The sequence below is a fragment of the Leopardus geoffroyi genome, chromosome E3 (genome assembly GCF_018350155.1).
Source record: "Leopardus geoffroyi isolate Oge1 chromosome E3, O.geoffroyi_Oge1_pat1.0, whole genome shotgun sequence".
Lineage (NCBI taxonomy): Eukaryota > Metazoa > Chordata > Mammalia > Carnivora > Felidae > Leopardus > Leopardus geoffroyi.
Genome location: NC_059340.1, coordinates 18,850,250 through 18,869,752, shown reverse-complemented (window position 1 = coordinate 18,869,752; position 19,503 = coordinate 18,850,250). Strand labels below are relative to the sequence as shown.

The window sequence follows — 19,503 nt, the reverse complement described above, 5'->3', positions numbered from 1 at the left end:
GGTGAGTAGCCATTGCCTCCCTACCCCACCCCATTCCCTTTCATTTCCCTCAGGTTCTCCAAAGGAAGTCCCAGCCTCCAGACCCTGCCATCCAATCTGCCACCAGGCTCTATCAGAGAAGAGGGTGGCTCCTACCCTTCTTCCTCCAGCCTGACCAGCAGGGCCTTCATTATCATCACGCTTTTAGCTATCATAACCTAATGCCTAGTTGGGAGGAAGGTCTGAGTAACTGGCCTTAAGAAGAATGTGAGGAACATAGTGATAGAACTTGGGGACAGCTGGTGTAAACGTCTTCCTTTTCCCCCTGGAAACAGCCATTTAGTCCCTGAGCCAATTCTTTTAGCCTTTAAGGGGTGGGTACAGGGCGTAGACCTGGTCAGGAGTACCCCAGGCCTCTGGCTACAGACTGAGCCAATGAAGTCACTTTAGGACTTTGCTGGCATTCTTGCTGTTGAGATTGCTATGAAGATACAGGCTTGGAGCTGCCAGGAGCCTGGTGTGAAGTGAACCTTTTGAAATCTTTGAAGTCAAAACAAAGGGAAGCAGAAGCCAGGAGATGGATGACCTCCTTTAAAGTTGTGGATCCAGTCCTACCCGAAGTCATTAAAATCACTGAAATTTTTAGTTACACATCCCAATAAATTCTCTTTTTAAATACAAATGACACTATCACCTCCCACGAACAGTCCTTAATACACACTTTAGACAGAAAGGGTGAGTCCCGGGGTCTGTTAGAATAACCAACAGTTTATTAAAAGCTTGCTGTGGGGCTCTGTGCCAACCCCATAGCTGGGAGGGGTTCCCACGACTGCCCCCAGGTCTGGAAGCAGCCCCTTCCAAGGTCCTTCCCTTGTTCCCCTGCCCCAGCTCTGATCTCAATAAAAAAAAAAAAAAAAAAAAAAAAAAAGAAGAAAAAGAAAAAAGATAAAGGACAAAACGGCACAGGACATCAGACAGCAACGGGGGAATGGAGAGACCAGGCATCCTGACCCCAAGACAACATCCTGATCCTTTCCTAGGAAGGCCTTTTCCTTCTGTTCTCCCCACCCAGACCTGCTCTGCCACACCTCAGGTCTGGGGGGCCTGGCATCCCCAGTCCATGGCCCCATTACAGGGGGTAGTATAGTTCTCTGAATATAATATATCTAGACCCACCCTTCCCCTCCCCCAGGGGACCAGATGAATATTTGACACGCACATCTCCCTCCTTTCCCAAGGCTGTGATGGAGAGAGACCCTGGCACCATGGTGGGGAGGCAAGGGCTCCTGGTCAGCCTTGAGGCACCGAGGCCCAAGCTGGCCCTGGGCCACTGGCCAGCCCAAGAAGCTCATGAGATGAGGAGGTCTAAGGGGAGCTGGAGCCAACATCCTGTCCCCCACCTGTGGGTGGACCTCAAGCTTACAGCCCTCCAGGAACTGGCTCCACCCACCCCTGCCCCTGCCCCTGCCCCATTCATCTGCTCATCCACCCTGCACTTCAGGAATAGAAGTGGGAGGAACCATTGAGGATGTGGGAAGCGACACTGGTGCTACGGCTCAGAGGCCCAGGCACTGCAGCGGCAGGTGGGCCCACGTTGTCGCTGCCACTGCCCCCTGAGGCTGCCCGCCGCAGGGGCTGAGGGCTGTTTCTTAGCAGCAGCAGGGCTCCACCACGAGGTGTCCCACTCTGTGTGGGGGGCCCCAGCCAGTTTGGGGGACCCGGAGGAGCCAGCAGAGAGGGCTGACGCCAGGCTGGGGGGGGCATGCCCGGTGGAGGAGGGCCATGGCTCCAGTGTGCCCCTGATCGGGGAACAGGACGGGAGGGCCAGGCAGGGGCAGGAGGTGGAGCAGGATAGCCCTGTGCAGCAGCCTCGGCTGGGATGCCCCCCAGAGCCATACTGGAGAAGCCCAGCCTCATGCTCTCAGCATCGAAAGCCTCGATCTCACGGGCCTGCCGCTCGAGCAAACTCCGGATTCGCTCGGAGCGCCCTGTCTGCAAGGCCAGCAGCTCCTCTTCCACCTGGGACACCCAGAAAAGAGGTTAGCGCATCCGGGGGCAGGAGGTGGGGAGCCTGCCCTCCCCAGCGCCTCTTGGTGCCGGAGCCCCCTTACCCGCTGCTCCAGCAGCGCCCGCCTCAGAGCCACCCTCTGCTCCAGCTCCCGCAGCTCCCGCTCATGCTGGCTCTCGGTGCGGATCTTGATCTTGCTCTGGTAGGCGTTTAGCAGCTCCAGCTCCTGCTGCAGCTGCTGCCGAAGGGCCTGGAATTCTGCCTCCTGGGTCTCATCAAGCCGTAGCTGGCAAACAGGGAGAACTAATTTTAGGGGCCTCCTCCCCCACCCCCGCAATCCTCCCCTGCCCCAGGTAGGCCTGGGCCCTAAGGTTTCAAGAAGCAGCCAGTCTCAACATCTATCAAAATGAAAGGTCGCCATACCCTGTGACACAGCAATTACACTTCCAGGAATTTATCCCCCAGGTATACTTGCACATGTGCTCGAAGGTGTTCACTGAAGCGTTGTGATAGCAAAATACTGGAAACAACCTAAATGTCCACCAATAAGGGATGGGTTAAATAAATTATGGTACGTCCATACCATGGAAAATTCTACACTGTTTAAAAAATGAGATAGGTGTACTGACATGGAAAAATGTCCAAGAAATACTAGGTGGAAAAAGAAGAGAGCAGTATGTACAACACAATCCTACTTTTGTTTATAATTTTGTGTAATCTTTCAAATATGCATAGGGAAAAAACCTAAAATACAATTATTAACAGTTAACTGAGATTGGGTCAGAGAATGGGATTGGGCGAGAGAATGGCAATGAATAGGGGCACTGTCACTTTTTACGCTATGGGTATTTTTTAATTGGCCCATTCCAGTGTTGTTGTGTGATCACTTTTAGAACAGCAATCTTCAAAATCCTCAGAAGTCTGGGTAAATCGGCCCAAGGGCCACGATCATTTTGATTTGCTCCCTGTTCACACATTAAACTAACTCAGGCCCAGGAAACAATTATAGCCACTCTTTCCTTGGTGGTTCTTGGTAGAGTAGTCAGGCTGGCTTTGTCAAGACCTTAAGAAAATACTCAAGAGAGATAAAAAAACCATTGTGGAGAATACTAACAGTGGGAGAGTATCCAAGTTTCCCCCAAGAACAAAAGCCCCATCTTTCCCCGCACTCCCCCACTTCCAACTTCCCATAACCAAGGCGGGAGAACAAAGGCCAGCCTCCACCACGCTCCCTCCCTGGACCCCAGGCCTCACCGCCTGCGAGCTGAGCATCTCTGAGATGGACTGGTCATACTGCTCGGCTAGAATCGCCAGCTTGCGGGTCTGTTCTTCCTTGAGCCGCTTAAGGAGGCTCTTGTGCTGAGCTTTGGGTGTGGTCTCCAGCAAGTGTGCCCGCAGGGCCTTGTACTGCCGAGTCTGGATCTTACACGTCTCCTGGAACTGCTTCTTGATCTGCAGCTCCTTAGACTATGCAGTGGACGGACCAAGGGGAGATGGGGGCAAGGGAGAGGAGGAGGAGGAGGAGGAGGAGGAACAACCAGGGGAGAAGGGGAGAAGAGACAGAGGAGGAGAGGAGACAGAAGCAGAGACAGGGAGAGGGAGAGAAACAGAAAACATGTTAGACAGAGGGGGCGGGGGGAGCTGTATACAGACAGACACGGAGAGATGGGATTGTGCTGAAGAGAGATCAGGAAGATTCTCAATGGGCAAGAGATACAAGTAAACAAGAGCATGTTCCAAGAGCATGTTCAGGGTTGGGTAGAAAACACAAGAAACAGCAGGAGAATTCGTGGACAGAGAACTGAGAATCTTTAGGGTACGGAGTACACACAAGAAGCTCTGACCATGCAAAGACAGAGGAAATACAACCCAGAGACAGAAACCAAGTGAGCAGATACAGAACGTGCACAAGAGTGAGAAAACCAAGTCACATAACACACCCATGGAAGAGAGCGACACAGCTAAGGAAAGACAGAGAAAGTCCCAGGTTCAACACCTTAGGGTGGGAGGGAGGGAAGGAGGATAAGCTCCGAGCTGAGAAACGGATAAGATGGGGTGGCCCCATCTAGGGCCACGTAAGGGAAAGGGGCAAAGGAGGTGGCCAGAAAGGGCCTGACAGGTTCAATGGGCCAGCAGCTGCTACCCTGACCAGATCTCCACGTCCCAGCCCAGCCCCTTAGACACTCAGCTCCCACTCCAAGCCCACAACCAATCCCATTTCCATGCCCCCACTCTCTGCCTGGCCCCCCAAACTCACCACCCCCTACTGTAGTTTGCAGTCCCTTCCCCAAGCCCTCTAGGGTAAAGCCTAATTAATGCCAGGGGAGATATTCAGTTCCCAGAAGGGAACCACATAGGGAAGGGGCTGGGACAAAAGGCAGGTGATAAGGACAAAAGGCCCCGGAACCTAAGGACACTCTCTGGAAAAGAACCCACCAACAGGGGAGCTGTGGGGCCAAGAAGTTCTGTGGAAGCTCGACAGGGGCCCAGACCTCTGAGCTGGTGGTGGTCATGGTGCAACGAAGCTATGAAGGCAGAGAGGATGAGGCTGAGGAGTGAAAGGGGTTAAGATAACGTAGATGGGGGTGAAGAGGTCATGGAACTGGGGGCCAAGGGTCCAGACTGGGGGCATACCGGGGAGGCTAGGCGGCAGGACAAAGCAGACAGAGGCAGCCTGGGCCAAAGGTACAGTTCCGCTCAGATATTTTATTTGTGTTTGTCTTTTTCTTTTTTTGGTGGGGGAAAGGGGACAGGTTGGAAGGGAGACAGAAAAACAAAATCAAAGAGAGAAAAAAAAAAAACATGACTTCCCACCCACCGCCACCCCTGGCCCCAGGCCTGAGTTGATGAGGGTGAGGATGAGCACACACACAGCGGGAGAACAGCAATAACTTAGGGTGGGGAGGAGCGTCAGGAGAACACAAATGTGTGTAACTTCCGGACTCCTGGTGGAGGAGGCTGCCTGTCTAGAGGTCCAGAGGACTGGGCTGAGGTGGGGAAGTGTACTAAGGAGGGAGGGGTGAAAGGGAGGAGAGGACTGGAACTGGAGAAACCTCACTGAGTAGTGGGAAATAAAGTGCTCGATGCTCTAAGATTCGGGCAGGGAAGAGCTAGTCGGTTACCTCCAAGGAGGCAGGGCCCGGGACTGGCGGGGTCGGGACCGCCGCCCAATTAGAGTCCCGGGCGCTGATTGGCGAGAGGCAGAGGGCACTAGCCGGCGCTGGCTACGGGGCAGCAGCCGGGGGATACGGCTGGGCCTCTCACCTCGGAGCAGGCCCCAGCTGGCCAGTGTGTGGATAGCCCAAGGGGGCAAGTGGGAGGCTAAACCCTGGCTGGCCCGTGCTAGGCGCCAGTTCCAGCCCTTGCACAGGGTCCAAAACCTCGCCAACAGGGCTAGCGGGTGTCGGGCAGTGCGGGGATTACCCCGCCGGGGCCCAGGAACGGGCAGACGGCTGCGGAAGCCATCCTTGTTGGTCTTGGGGTAGAGTGCAAATAGGCCTCGGTCCCCCACAGCTCCACAGCCCTGTAGGGCACAAAAGGCCACAGGCGACAGGCGCAGCAGAGCCCGCAGCCAGAGTCGAGAGATGCCCCGGCGCATCCGGGGGCCCTGCTGCCGCACCCATTTGCCCCCAGCTGCCAGAGCTGCCAGAGGTAGAGCCAGGCCTGGCCAGGCTAGGAGCCAGGCAGCCCCAAGGCCCAGAGGGACACCCATAAGGCCACGGCGCCAGCTCAAACCCAGGACAGCCCCCAGTGCAGTGCCCTGGGCCAGGAGGAGGAACAGACTGGGGGGCAGGTGCAGAGCTGTACAAAGAAGTAGGTAGGAGGCCCCCAGGCCCACCAGCCCGACCTCAAGGGCCAGGAGCGCTGCCTGCAGGCCACCCCCACCCTGGGCTGCCAGCAGTGGGAGCAGCAGCAGAAGTAGCAGGGGCAGGAGGCCAGAGGAGGATCCCACTGCAAAGGAGAGGCCAGCCAGGAGGCCATGGGACAGGAGTCCAGGGAGCTGGCTAATAGGGCCATGCCTCAGACGTGTTGGAGGGGGTTCAGGGGGGATGTCTGGTGAGGGACAGCCATCTCCAGGATCCCTCGGGGTCCTAATTGGCGCCCCCTCTTCCTCTTCCTCATCTTCCTCGGGGACTGGGGTCAGCGCTGGGCCCGGGATCCAGCCAAGCTCAAATTCCTCATCCAGGAGGCTCCCGTCCTGCTTCTCCCATAACCTCCATTCCCCAGCTGCCTCCTGGCCCACAATGCTCCTCTCTTGGGGCGCCAGGGATGGGACCCTAAGCTCTTCTATCTCCTCCTCAGGCAGACCCCAACCTTCCTCATCAATCAAACTATGTTTTTGTGGGTTGGGACTAGGGGTTCCTGATTCTTCCCCCAATATCCTCTGTTCCTCTGGCTCCAGGGTAGCCCCTTCCTTTCCCAGAATCCTTCTCTCTGGAACTGCTTCCTCCTCCTCCTCCTCTCCCAGAATTCTTTGGTTCAGGACTGCCTCCTGGCCAGATGAGCAGGGCTGCTCTTCTCTAGGGGTGCCTGTGCTGGGTGGTCCCAGAGCCCCAGGAATGGGGAGCGGGAGGCCCGGGGGACGCTGGCCTGCACGTACTTTGAGGCTCTTGGGCTGCTGGCGAACCTGGGCTGCATGCTTCTGCCGCAACTCTTGCTCACGCCGCTTGTTGTACTCCAGCTGGTTGCCCAGCTCTGTCTGGTGCTGCAGGCGGGTGAGTTCGGCCCGTGTGCGCTGGACAGCCTGGAGCTGCCGTAGCTCCAGCTCTCGCGTGGCCTCATGCTGCCGCAGCAGCAATGCACACTCCAAGTCCTTCTGGGTCTGCTTCTTGTTCAAATCCTGAGGCAGAAGAGAGGCAGGGCCCGGAGCTCAGTCAGGAAGCCTTGTTGGTGTCAAGAGAGCCCCAGAACTCTCTGGCAGAGGGAGCTGAGCATGGGGAGCTGAGGGGTGTAAAGGAGCCAAGCTGCTGGCTGGCCTGGGAATGGAAGCCCAGGGAGCTCTAGCAGGGTGACAGGCACGAGGAAACAAGGGGTGTGGAAAGAGAAGCCAAACCATAGCACGCAAGAGGGTAGAGGGAAAAATAAGTGCCTGTGCTGTGGGGAGGGGGATGGAGGGTGGGGTGGCCTACCTCCCGCAGCAGGTCCTGGTCCAGGCTGTGACGGGCCAGCAGCATCTTGCGCTTATACTGGCGACACTGAAGCTCAAAGTACTGACGCTGTCGCCGCAGCAGCCCCGCCTCCTCCTCTGCCTGGCACTGCTGGAGTTGCTCCTTCTGCCGCAGAAGCCACTCGGCCTTCTCCCGCTTGGGTGTGCTGGGGTTCTCCTGGAGCTCCTGGGCAAGGCCATGGGGAGGGCAGGGAGTCAGGGCACCTCACCCACCACAGGCCCTGTCCGTTGCTGCAGCCCCATCTCACCTCCTTTAGCTGCTCCTTCCGAAGTTTGTAGGTTCGCTTCTGTGCCTCCAGCAGGGCCGCTAGCTCTTTCTTCTGCTGCCCAAGGATGTGCTGCTGGAACTTTCGCTCCTCGGCCTGGGCAGCTCGTGCCTCCTTCTCACCAATGGCCTGGTGCCGCCGGGACAGTTTTTCTGCCTCGGCCCCAAAGCCGGCCCGCTGTGCCTCAAGCTCCCGCTGTAGCCGTGCGCTATGCTCCTCACGTTCACCCCTCAGCCGTGACTCCAAGGCCAGCAGCTGTTTCTGGTGCTGTCGTCGCATCCGCTTATAGCCACTCAGCTGCTCCCGCAGGGCTGAGTCCTGCTCATGCTCCTGGATCTGACGGCTGACCTGGGGCAGGACAGAGGATGAGAAGTGGGGCTCAGTCCTGGCCTCATCTCATTACTCACACGGTTTTCATGCTCTATTGGTGAACACGGATTTCAGACTCATGGGTTCGGTTCTCATTTGGTGCCTTCATCACACGTAGCCCCTCTGAGTCTGCCACCTCCACTGGATGATGGAGATACAGTCTATTTCACACGCTGATATCACTGAATGAGTCGATAAAAGGTGCTGCGCGCAGGGCCCGATGCAAAAGTGGCAACAATTCAGGTTAGTTCAAAGTCAAACATACCTGGGCCCACCCCCCAGCTTGGTCACTTACTAACCAGGTAACCTCAAGCAAGTTAATGACACTAGCCTCAGTTCCCTTATCTGCTAAATGGGACAATACCACCTCCTTATAGAAAGCTGTGGAGATTACGCCTGATACATGCATAATAGCGTCTAGAACACTCTGAACTAACAAACACTGTTTTTCTTCCCCTTCAGCAAACACTGAGGACTCATTACAGCCCAGGTATGCAGCTGGGATCTGGGCCCTGAGATGTTGGGAGTATCAAGAACACTGGGCCTGGATGTCCACATCTGAGGTTTGGAGCTCAGGTCCCATTGTCAAGTGGGCACAACTCCAACTAGTCCAGGTGGCCAAGTCCCTGGAAATCAGGGACCGGAAATCAGGTCCAGGAAACTCTGGACCTCTCTACACAGTACAACAAAGCACTAAGCATCACAGGATCTGAAGAGCTGTCCCATAAGAATATACTAGACCAATCACTGGCCCATAACGGAATTAATGTTGGTGTTTGCAACTAAGCAAGAATGAAATCTAAAGGTTTACTCAAAGTATGGATGAAAGACTGTGTTTTATGAAAAGTCTACCCATCTTTTCCTGTGAACTGAGAAAAACATTACCATGACTTGATCTTAGGAGAACCAGTCTTGCTTAATTTGAGAATCTGAAAACCACCAAAGGTGTTTCGGCAAGTGCCTTGGACAAGCAGAATGTCTGAGTCACCACTCCCTCATCTCTCAACTGGGATCATACCCTCTCTCTCCAGAGGAGCTGGAAGGATGAAATACTCAGGCATGTGTGTGAGCCTGAGAGCCAATCATGGTATGAGGCAGACACTGGCCACTATTCCTGCCCTCCAGGAGCATAAAATCCAGCACACCTATCATAATGTCATTTAGGAGCACCACAGCACAGGGATGTGATACACCTGGCTGGTCAAGGGCCTGGGAAGGCACCCCAGGACATGCTACTTAAGCCTAGCCATGAAAATGGAGGAAGAGTTTATCAAACTAGGAATACCCACATCGGGCAATGGGACCAAAACAGTCCGTTGGGAGAAGAGAATGGAGAGGGTCAAGGAGAGGAGAAAGTGAAAGACGGCAACAAAAAGTGAGAGCGGAATCTGAACTTAATCCAGTGCCAGAGGGGAAAAACAAATCATCTCTGGACTTAAGAGTTTGGGGCATCCAGGCTGAGGGAGGATGGCCACACTTACCAGGGAGGCAGTACGGATGGTGGCAAAGTGATCCCTGTTGCGGCAGTAGGCCCGGCGGCGGGCAGAAGAGGTGGTAGAGGTGGGAGCTGGGGCTGCGGGTGGCTGGAGAGGACCTGGGGTCATCTCCGGCTGGTAGGGGTCATCATACAAGTTGTCAGAACCCTAGAGGAAGGGAAGGTGAAAGGGATGCCCAAGGTTCAGAGGCCACTGGGCCCAAAAGGAGATCCCTGGAGACCCAGTCTGACTTAGAGGAGGAGCAATCACACTTGGGAGGGAGAGCTGGGGCTCGGCCTTGTCACCATCAGGCCTCCTGAGGGTGAGCTGCATACCGGCAGTCGGTGGATGATGGAACTATGGGAGGTAACTGTATGCTCCCCTTCTTGCATCATGGCCATCTCTCGGGCTTCAGGGCCTTCCTCTTCCTCCTCTTCCTCTTCCTCCTCCTCCTCTTCCTCCTCGTTGTCCGAGGCATCAGCTAGGCTATTGACTGAACTGCTCTGGCTGGAGGCGCTGATGGACATGCTTGGCACTGAGTGGCTACTCTCTAGACTGGTCAGCGTCCCAGCCCGGTGCATGTAGGGCTCGGCCTCCTGTGGACAGGGCGCAGGCTGTTGGGCAGGGAAGGGGAAGGATAAGGGGTATGTATATGGAGATAGCACAGGGAGACAGAGGGCAGGAGGAGGGAGAGGGAAGGTGAGCCAAGCAGCTGCTAGGAGGCAAGCAAAACACAGTGGGGGAAAAAAGGGTGGCAGGGTAAGCTGGGTCACCTCCTCCTCCTCTGGGGCTTCAGCACCAGGGCCATTGGGTGCTTCTTGGAACAGTATCTTCTTCATCTTTCGGTACTGCAAATTGTCCAGCTCCCGCACGGCATCCTTGGTCCTCTGGATCAGGTCCATGATGACTGTGGGTGGCCGCTCCCGGAGCACAAAGCGGTGCTGAGGGGAGAGAACACTGAGGCCTGCTGCAGAGCACCTTCCCCCACCCCAAATATCCCATGGGCCCTGACACTCCCTCTGGCCTGAGGAACTTCCCTGGGGCCCATGCCCACCAGGAGCTGATGCTGGCCTTGTGCTAGGTAAGCCCTGCCCCCACATTTTCACCACCCAATCACCCCTCCCCAGACAGGCTCCTGTTCCTCCAAGCACAGCTGACAGACAAGAACAGTCAGGAGATCTGGATTCTAGTCCAGGTCCTCTATCAACATGCTGTGTGCCCCTGGACATGTCATGAGGCCTCTCTGGATTTCATAATGTATCCCGCAATTATAAAACAAGTAGGTCAAACTAGACTGTCTACAACAGTTCCCAACTAGGGCTCCTTAGGCCCCATGGATCTGTGAAGGGAATGGGGGCCCCTCTACTTTTGATATCTCAAAACACACCTAAGGGAAATCATACATTTACCCATGACAAGGCTACCCAGGCTTTTGGCTTGAATTACATCAGATCAGTGTGGTAACCCTGGTTATCGCACGCAGACCAGAAGCTCTGGCTGGCAATTATATACGTCTTTGATTAACAAAAGATGGGAAAACAAATTATTACTTAATAAATAAAGACAGTCTGGTAGACAAAATCTTGCAAAACACAGAGTCCATTGGGCACTGGGAATGCGGGTGGGAATTCATACATGAAGTTCTTGGTGGAGGAAGAGCTGGGAATCACTAATTTCACTGAAGGGTTTTGTGGTTCTAACAGGCAACGGTTCTAGGAGAATGCTAGGCCAGTGAGCCCTTACCTTCAGAAGAACCTCTGAGGTTGGTCTGTCTTGAGGGATTTTCTGAAGACAGGAGTCAACAAAATTCCGGAAGTACTCAGACCTAGAAGTCATGGGAGGATGAGGAAGGGGGGGGGAGGCCATGAGCCAGGTAGCCTTACCCTATGGCCTAACCCCTGGGCCCAGGAATCCCAGTCCTCACCAGTGTCCTGACTGGAGCACGGGGGACTCGTTCTGTGCAATGTGGTATAAGGCACTCATCGCATTCATGTTAAACAGCGGTGGTTTCCGTTCCGCTACAGAGAAAGGTGAACAGGGAGAAGGTGAGAGGTGGCAGATGGGCAGAGGAGTGGAATGGAAATCAGAGGATTTGGGTTCACACCCCAGCTCCCTGACTTCCTTGCTGTATGGCCCTGAGCAATTCTCATCATCTCAATTAATTTCCTCCATAAAATGTAACACCCATCCTCTCCCCTGTACACAATGGAATAGAGATCAAAGGCAGAAAGAAGCAGTTATCAGCCCAACTAACATTCTATCAGGTGCCAAGTAAGAGCAAAAAACTTGCTAAGTGTTAAGGGAAAGATAAGGAAAAACAAGAGACAGGCTCTGTCCTCAAGGAACCTCTAGCCTAACAGGAAAGATTAAGTAAAACTCAACAAGTACTATCAAGTTACAAGAGGGAGACAGAAAAATGGTTGGGAAGCTGGGAGTGCATGTGGGTTCTCAAGCTGATAGGTGTGCAGGGGATTAAGGGCAGGTCTTTTGGAAAAAGGGATATTGGAGCTGGGCCTTAGATTAGAAGTTGCAAGCCAGGAGCTCCTCTAGGCCCAGACAAATGTTTTGTTATGTTTTCGGCCCAAATAGCAATTTTTAAATTACATTCCAACCTAGCAATTTAGTAATAATAATCTAAATGTCCGGTTTCTTCTAAAAACTTAGATGTGGTGAAAAGGAGCCGACACTTACGCATAACGATGGGCTAGAGCAAAGCAATAGCAGTCTCCAGTTTGCCGTAATCTTTTTCACATTACTTCTTTGATATGCACTATCTGCTTATAACCAGGACTGGTGGTTTCTTTTCAGTAACAGAGAAATATTTCTCGGCGTCCACATCTCTACCAAAAAGTAGGAATAAAATGGACAGCTCTATATTTTTCTTCTACCTGGCTTGTTCCAATGTATTTGCATCACCTGCCCAGCTGTGGTCTCGAGTGACAAATGCACGTATGTGGACATGGAGGGAAAGGGCGTGTCCAAATCTCGGACTTCGGGCAGAAGACAAAATACAAACCAAGTAAGAAAGTGGAAAAGTTCATGGCACACTCAGGGTGTGGAGCTTACAAAGGTGAGAGCCAACTTTCAGAAAGCGGGGCTTTTAGCTTGGTGGAAGGAAGCGCAGGGATGGCATAGGTCTTGAAGGGAATGGGGAGCACTGATGGCTCTGAGGAGGGGAGCGAAGCAACAGCACCCGGCTAGGGCAGATCTCTCTGACATAAGAGAGACTGGAGGGAAGAAGAGACTGGAGGTAGGAAAGATCATGGCAGAAAGTTGTTGATAAGAGAGACTAACAGCATCTCTTTTCTTGGGCAACTGTCTGTGCCGGGCACTGTGTTGGAGGCTTTACAAACATTACCTCACTAATAGTTAATTTCAGTAGCGTAGGCTGGCAGAGACGAGAACCTGGACAGGCTTCAAGGCCTCATGAACTCACGTGAGCCTTACTCTCTGGCCTTATCATTCACTGCTCTTTACATGGCACTACCTGCAATATTTCAAAAACTGAAGCCAGTCTCAGCTCTGCATGCCTGCTCTTACCTATCTGGAATGCTCTTCCCTATAGTTTTTCAAACAGCTATTATCTACTTTATGTTTCTGCTTAGAAATCTGCTGTAAGATATTCCTTAGCCCCTGAAATAGATCAAGTCTCTTGTTTTATGGTTGTACTGCTCCTGTAACCTCCATTCAGCTTCTGTCCCAGTAAGAGAAAACACATCTGTTTCCCCAACTGGAATGTAAGTTCCACAAGGCCAAGAACCTCATTCATTGCTATACCCCCAAAACCTGCTAGCATAGCGTGGTACAAAGCTAGCACTCAAAAAAAAAAAAAAAAAAAAAAAAAAAAAAGTAAAACTAGAGTAGTGGACAGGAAAAGAATGCTCTGATATCCTTAGGTCTAAGAACTGGCAGGATTTGACAGCTGCCTGACTTGGGGGTCAAGGGTACAGTCAAAATGGACAGGAGCTTGGAGGCCTGAGGATGAAATGGTATGGGGATGGAAAGAGACAGAGAAAGAGAAAGCAGTGGAGAGAAAAGAGGATGAAGAAACAGAGGATGTCGTCCTTACCCAGCTCGATGCAGGTTATCCCCAAGGACCAGACATCCACTTTGCCATCGTACTGCCCCTCATCCATTGCGAGGATCACCTCTGGAGCCATCCTGGGAGAATGGTCAGGAGAAAGAGGCTTATCACCTGCCCAGACTCTGCCAACTATTGCTCCCAACATCCTAGGGGCTCCCTCCACTCACCACCATCCCACTCACCAGTACGGGGTGCCCACAAAGGAGTTGGCGGGTGCCATGATAGATGCAGAGCCGAAGTCCCCTAGCTTCACCAAGCCTGGCTCTGATAGCAAGATGTTTCCAGCCTTCACATCCCTGCCGGAGATGAAGCACAAGGATGAGGCATACATCTCAGGAAGGCTGGGCAAGGGGCTTTAGCACCAGGTTTCCAAGAAGGCTGCAGCCCAGCTGAATAAGTGGTGTAGAGCGCACCCCCTCCCAGCCATTGTCAATGTTCCTTGTACCTATGGATCATGTTGTGGGAGTGCAGGTAAGCCAGGCCCTGAAGGGCCCCATGGGTCACAGCTGCAATCTCCACCTCCTGAAGGGGCTTCTTGTGCACTGGGGAGTGAGGGAAAAACATCAAACTGAGGGAGCCCAAGGGTTGGGCTGGAACAAGCTCCCCTGATCCCTTTCCCTACAGCTTCTTTGCTCTTCTCACTTCTCCCACTTGTTGGCCAAAGAGCCACTTACCTTCTAGAAGGTCAGAAGCTGAGCCCAGGCAATACTCCATCACCAGCTAAGAAAGGGTGAAGGGTCAGAGATAAGCACATCTGGTCACCCCTGGCCCACCTCTCTTGGGCAGAGATCCAAACAGAGAGTTTCTCTGCCTATCCTTCACTCAGGCATTACCTCCAGGGTGAAGACAAAGAGGAAGGACAACTGAGAAAACGTGGTGGTGGTGGTGGGAGAGTTCCTAGTCAGGGCCTCCCCTAGGAAGGGGAGACAAGATACCACAACTCCCATCTGAATCCTTTCAAAGCCCCATTATATCTCCATTTCCTCCAGCCCATATGCCCCTTTCCAACTACTAACAGTTTATGACTCTCTTCAAACCAGCCTCTCTTTCTGGAGACACTGTTGTCCATGGGTTTGCCTGAGGACTAAAGAGGTTGGGAGAGACTTCCTCCCTTCCAAGGTCCCCATAATGGCACCTGGAACAGGGCCCACCTAAGAGACTGGACCAGGACAAGGATGGGGGCAAAGATCAAGCCAGATTCAGTGGGCTAGCTCACCCAAGCCGTGTGCTCCCTCAGGTAACAGCCCCGGTACTGAATGGTATTGGGGTGCCGGAGCTTCTGCAGGAACCGCACCTCCTTGATGATGTCCTGCCACTTCTGAGAGGAGGTCAGGGGAGAAGAGGTTTACTCAGCCCGCACATTGAGCCTGGGGTCCCCTGCTCTGTCCCTTACCATTCTTGTCAAACCTGACCCACCTCATTTGACTGCTTCCCACTATAGGACATCTTCTTGATGGCCACCACCTCACTATTCCGGACATCTCGGGCCTAGAAGACCAGACCAGAAGCTGGTGAAAGCCCTTGGTGAGAACTGGGCAGCAGGAAGATTTTTTGGCCCAAAAGGAGAGGGCAGGAAAGGCTGGTGTGGTACGGCAGCGCAGAAGGAGGCTTGGAGGTCCACAGGGGGAAGAATGCAGTGCCCATCCCTACCCCATTCTCCTAAGCCCCAACTTACAAAGTACACGGCTCCAAAGCTGCCATGGCCAATTTCCCGGAGATCAGAGAAGAGCTTTTCAGGGTCATCCTTGAAGAAGAGCTCAGCCACATCAGGGTCCTTCAGGCTCCCGGCCCGGCCCCCAGCTGGCATGATGGCCCCTGGGGGCCCTGAGAGTGGGGCCTGACCTGGAGAATGAAGAGGGGACCCTTACAGCGAAGATGAGACACTCAGAGAGAGGCAGGGACCCCTCAAATTTCTGCCTTCTCCTCCCCTAGTTCCCTGATGAGGGGGAGGCACCGCTGAGGAAGGGCAGGGGGGAGATTAGGAACAACATCAAAGCTCCAAAAAAATGAAGTTGCCCTAGCAACCAGAGCACGGGGGCCGGGTCCCTGGAGTCCCTAAAACTGCTAGGAAGACTGAGAGCTAAGCATCCTCACCACCCCCCTCAGCCCTCAGTAAGATCCATTTCCCTACAACCCCCCTACTTCTCCCCTCAAGAATAAAAGATCCCACCTCCTAGCCAGAACCCCAGATTCCCAAGTGTCCTGTCCCACAAGTCCCATACCCCAAATATTTCCAGGCACCTTCCTGTTCCCCTTGGCGTCGAGGCCCCCTCCTCCCTCAACCTCTCACACCCTGGAAGAGAGCAGGAAACGGCCAGGCCGGAGGTAGTGGAAATCCGGCCATTGTTAGAAGTGGGTATTGGCCCAGAAGGGCCAGAAGACTTGCTCTCAAAAAGGGCTAGGGGACATTGTGGCAGGGAGGATGGGAAGGACAGGGACAGAAATGGTGGCTGGCTTTGGGGACCTCTCTGTGACCTGGGCTGTCTTACTTGACCAGTCCAATTGCATATGCATCACACACAGGTACAGGACATTTGTGGTGTACAAATAACATTTATTGAGCATGTACAGTAAGCAGCTTACATGCATCTCTCTCATTCAACCCTTGCCACAACCTTGTGAGGTATTACTATCGGGGTACCCTTATCTTGCACTGAGGAAACAGGCTCAGAAAGGTTAAGTGACATCCAAAGCTGGTCCTCTACCACTGTTTTTAAAACAGCGCTATGAAACAAGCAGGGCAGGATAGTGATCACCATTTCACAGATGAGGTGACTGAGGCATAGAAAGGAAGGAAGACTTCTTCAAGGTCAGAGAAGAGGACCTTCTCTCCAGTCAGGCCTGTGTGCTTAGTACTCTCTTAGCCCCCTCCTGCAGGAAGCCTCCCTTGACCACTCCAGCCTTTGGGGAGAGCTCCTAGAGCACCCAGCCCAACACCCGAGAAAGAGCCTGCAGTACCTGGTAGCCAAGGACCCCACCCCTTTTCCCCAGGGAATGCCAGGCCAAGCTCCTGGCTAAGCACTTGTTGGAATTTAGGCACAAAAGAGCCTTCAGCAGAGCTGGACTCCCAGGGCAGAGTTCTAGCTCCTTTAAAGCACCTAACAATTTAGCATGTAATTATATTCTGTCGGGCATTGTTTCCTGTTGTGTTGTTAATTTTGTCTCAGCCCAACTGGAAGCTGGAGGGCAAGAAGTAAGCCTGACTCTCCGGTGGGCCCCCAGGGTGCAGAGGGCTCAGAATAGCCTAGGAGATTGATTGATTGCCCTCAGCCAAGCCCTCAGCAGCTCCCAAGCTGCTCAGAATCGGCCCCCTTCTCCATTCTCCTGCCAGCAACCCTGCCAAGCACCCCTCACCCCCACCACACACCCACACACAAAGGCAGGTGCTCACAACTTGCCAAAGGAATCTTCTTGACCTCTTTACCAGCACCCAGCCCAGAATGTCAACCCAGGACCACAGGCCACATGTAAGGATGCCAACAAAATATCACACGGGGCCTCTTCCTCTAATAATGAACATCTGAGCAATTACCAAGGTCTGTGCTAAATCACAGCCACCTTCTCAAAGGGCCAATGTTATCACCATTCTGCAGTTGGGGAAACCCAAGTCTGTCTGTCCCTAAACTACACTAACAGTACATCTCATCAGCAACATACAGCAACAGGGTTTTGAGTAAGTTCCTTATGCTTGGTCTTCTCTTCAGTAAAACGGATTACAGCATAGGGCTGTTGTGAGATTTTTAATGAGATCTCATCCTTAAGAACACTATGCAGACACTCAGCATATGGATTTTTCCTTCCCTGCCTCCAGGGTCACCACAAAAAGGACTTATGACTTTGGGGATCATCCTACCCCAGCAGCTTGGCTTTAACTGTGAAGAGACACCACTATGGCTATCATTTGTCAAAAGACAGAACCGTCTCAGGAACCTAGACCAAAGACTGGAATCAGGGTAGAGATGAAGGTCACAGTAGGGAGAAAAATCCATGAGACAGAGCTTCCCATCAGGGAAAGCTTCTGAGTACAGTCCTCCTAAAAAGGAAGCTCTTCTCCCCACCCCACCCCCCATTCTTCTATCTCACCCCAACTCATTCCCCTTGGGACCCCTGGCCAAGAAGAGACGGCAAGAGACAGGTATGGAGCAGGGGCAAAACTTCATCAAGAACCTGGGTTCAAATCCTGATTCTGCTACTGTGTGACCTTGAGCAACCTCTCTGAGCCTCAATATTCTCAACTGTAAAATGGGAAGACAGCAATAAAAGAGGCCCCCACAGGGTGAATGGGGGGGGTGTCACATGAGAGAACAGATATAAAACACTTGTAAATGACAGACCGCTTGACAAATGTATCACCATCAGCAGGAGGTTGGAAGGTAACAATACAGGTGGGGGAAAATATTGCCAGGCATCCCCAAACACAAATGCACACACACACTTCCTTCAAAGGACAAGAAATCCAACCAGATCATGCCTAAAAAAAAAAAAGCTAAGTGGACCCATCATAGAGATCAGAGGCAAGGGAATCAACACCCCAGAGCAATCAGGAGAAAGAGGTATAATGGAGAACAGGTAGCTGTGAGGGACAAAGTGAACACGGGAGAAGAGCAAAAGAGTGCAAACCCATCTAATTAGCTCAAGCACCATAGGGCGTGACCCCCATGACAGCAAAGACCCTGTCACCTGAGGTCCCCCATGAAACAGATATTATGAAGGAAGAGGAACAAGGTGGCAGCAGAAGGCACGGCTAGCCAGAGGCTGACCACTGGCCCACTGGGCTTCATCCTGAGGAGAGGGCCTACCCAGGCCCAGTTCCTCAAAAAGGAGCACGCTTTCTTCTCAATGCTAGACACAGGGACCCGCGCCCCTGCACCCCGTCTCACCTGGTAGGGGTCACTATGGTGCCCCAGCGCTTCCGCCTCCTCCTGGGGTCCTCCAGCGGCTCTGCCAAGCAGGGAGAGGGGCAAGGAGACCTTTCCCCTTGCCACCTCTTCCTCGGCTTTCGCCCTTCCTGAGGGGCGGGCCCGGGAAGCCTCCCCTGGAGGGGAGGGGGTGACAACCTGATCTGACCTCGCGGTCCAGTCCTCCTCCTCCGCGAGGGCGACAGTTGCTGAATCCCGGATTTCTGATTGTGGGGTCTGAACCCCAGATATTTGAACGAAGGGAGGCTGAATTTGATACCTGAACGCGTGGGGAATGAACCCCGGATACTGGTGCACGCAGGGACCTGAACCCGATATTTGAAATCCTATGAAACGGAGCCCCAGGTTTAGAGAGGTTAGGACCCGAGTCCTGGATATGTGGGATCTGAGGGGCTGATACCCGGATATTTGAGAAGCGAGGAGTCAAGCCCGGAAATTCACGACGGAAGGGCCTGAGCCCCAGGTCTTCGGCCACCGACAGGGGGCCCACCCCGAGGACGTCCGGCCGCACGGCCCCTCTCACGCCGGGGTCCGAGGGTGACAGCCCTCACTCCCGCCCCGGTCTCCTCCCTTTCCCCCTTCCTCTCCTGAGGGCAGCTGAAAGATTGTAGCTAAGGGCGGTCCCCGCGCCTTCTCTCCCTCTCCTCTTCTCAGCCTCAGCCTCTCTCCGCACCACAGCCCCGGTCTCGTCCCGGTCTCCCTCTCTCTCTTCCTCCCAATTCCAAGATGGAGACCGGGCGGGAGCGCGCAGGCGCGGTAGGGACGCCGGGCCAAAGGGGGCGGAGCCCTAAGTGAATAGCCCCGCCCCTCTATCTTTACTGCCGCGGCCAGGGAGATGTGCAGCCACCAAGCCGGAGTGCGCGCGCGCTCCGCCACGCGGACCCTGGGATGGAAGGAGGCGGGGAGAAGGGCTAGGCTTGAAGGGGGAGGAGCTCAGCGCGCAGTCCGACAACTGGCGGTGGAGAGGGCTTCGGCGCATGCGTTCGCTCCTCCTCAGCGCAGAGCCCGAGCTTGCTGCTAGGGGAAGCTTTGAGGGGGCGCGAGTGGAAGGAAAGAAGCAGCCGTGATCTGCGCCTGCGTGTAGGGTAGCTGTTGGGAGGGGAAAGGGAGGGAGGCTTGCTGGGCTCGGAAAAGGCGGGAAAATGGACTGCTCTGGTTAGTAACCATACAGCCAGGACGTGGGCTCCTAAGTTCGAGGAATCTGCTAGGAAAGCTCAGTCTGTCAAATCCCTTCGG

At 53.8% G+C, this 19,503-nt stretch overlaps 1 protein-coding gene across 6 annotated transcripts; it reads right to left on the bottom strand.

The window, feature by feature from the left end:
* Positions 1–727: 727 nt before the first annotated feature.
* On the bottom strand, positions 728–19,019 carry TAOK2 (TAO kinase 2). Of its 6 annotated transcripts, none has more exons than XM_045460501.1 (19): positions 18,229–19,019; positions 15,024–15,190; positions 14,765–14,836; positions 14,565–14,666; positions 14,023–14,068; positions 13,794–13,890; positions 13,531–13,644; positions 13,334–13,425; positions 11,189–11,282; positions 11,008–11,089; positions 10,038–10,205; positions 9,600–9,860; positions 9,271–9,432; positions 7,403–7,768; positions 7,117–7,320; positions 6,588–6,827; positions 3,242–3,454; positions 2,091–2,273; positions 728–1,998 (listed from the first exon to the last, which is right to left on the bottom strand). In XM_045460501.1, exons 2-19 carry the CDS (start codon positions 15,153–15,155, stop codon positions 1,477–1,479), a joined length of 3,150 nt encoding a protein of 1,049 aa, XP_045316457.1. In that variant the 5' UTR covers positions 15,156–15,190; positions 18,229–19,019; the 3' UTR covers positions 728–1,476. The 6 variants fall into 6 exon arrangements, with proteins under 6 accessions (XP_045316457.1, XP_045316456.1, XP_045316459.1 ...); XM_045460500.1 differs by having other exon boundaries at positions 9,600–9,878; positions 18,229–18,997; XM_045460503.1 differs by lacking the exon at positions 728–1,998 and adding an exon at positions 2,411–2,518 and having other exon boundaries at positions 2,182–2,273; positions 9,600–9,878; positions 18,229–18,997.
* Between the last annotated feature and the right edge of the window lie 484 nt (positions 19,020–19,503).

Bases quoted from the DNA above. Each gene is read 5' to 3' on its own strand.
- TAOK2 (XM_045460498.1), bottom strand. From the start codon at position 15,155: ATGCCAGCTGGGGGCCGGGCCGGGAGCCTGAAGGACCCTGATGTGGCT. The intron at 13,426-13,530 runs GTGAGTGGGATG...CCATTCTCCCAG, and splicing joins TTTGTGGGCACCCCGTACTG to GATGGCTCCAGAGGTGATCC. The intron at 11,090-11,188 runs GTGAGGACTGGG...CATGACTTCTAG, and splicing joins GTGCTCCAGTCAGGACACTG to GTCTGAGTACTTCCGGAATT.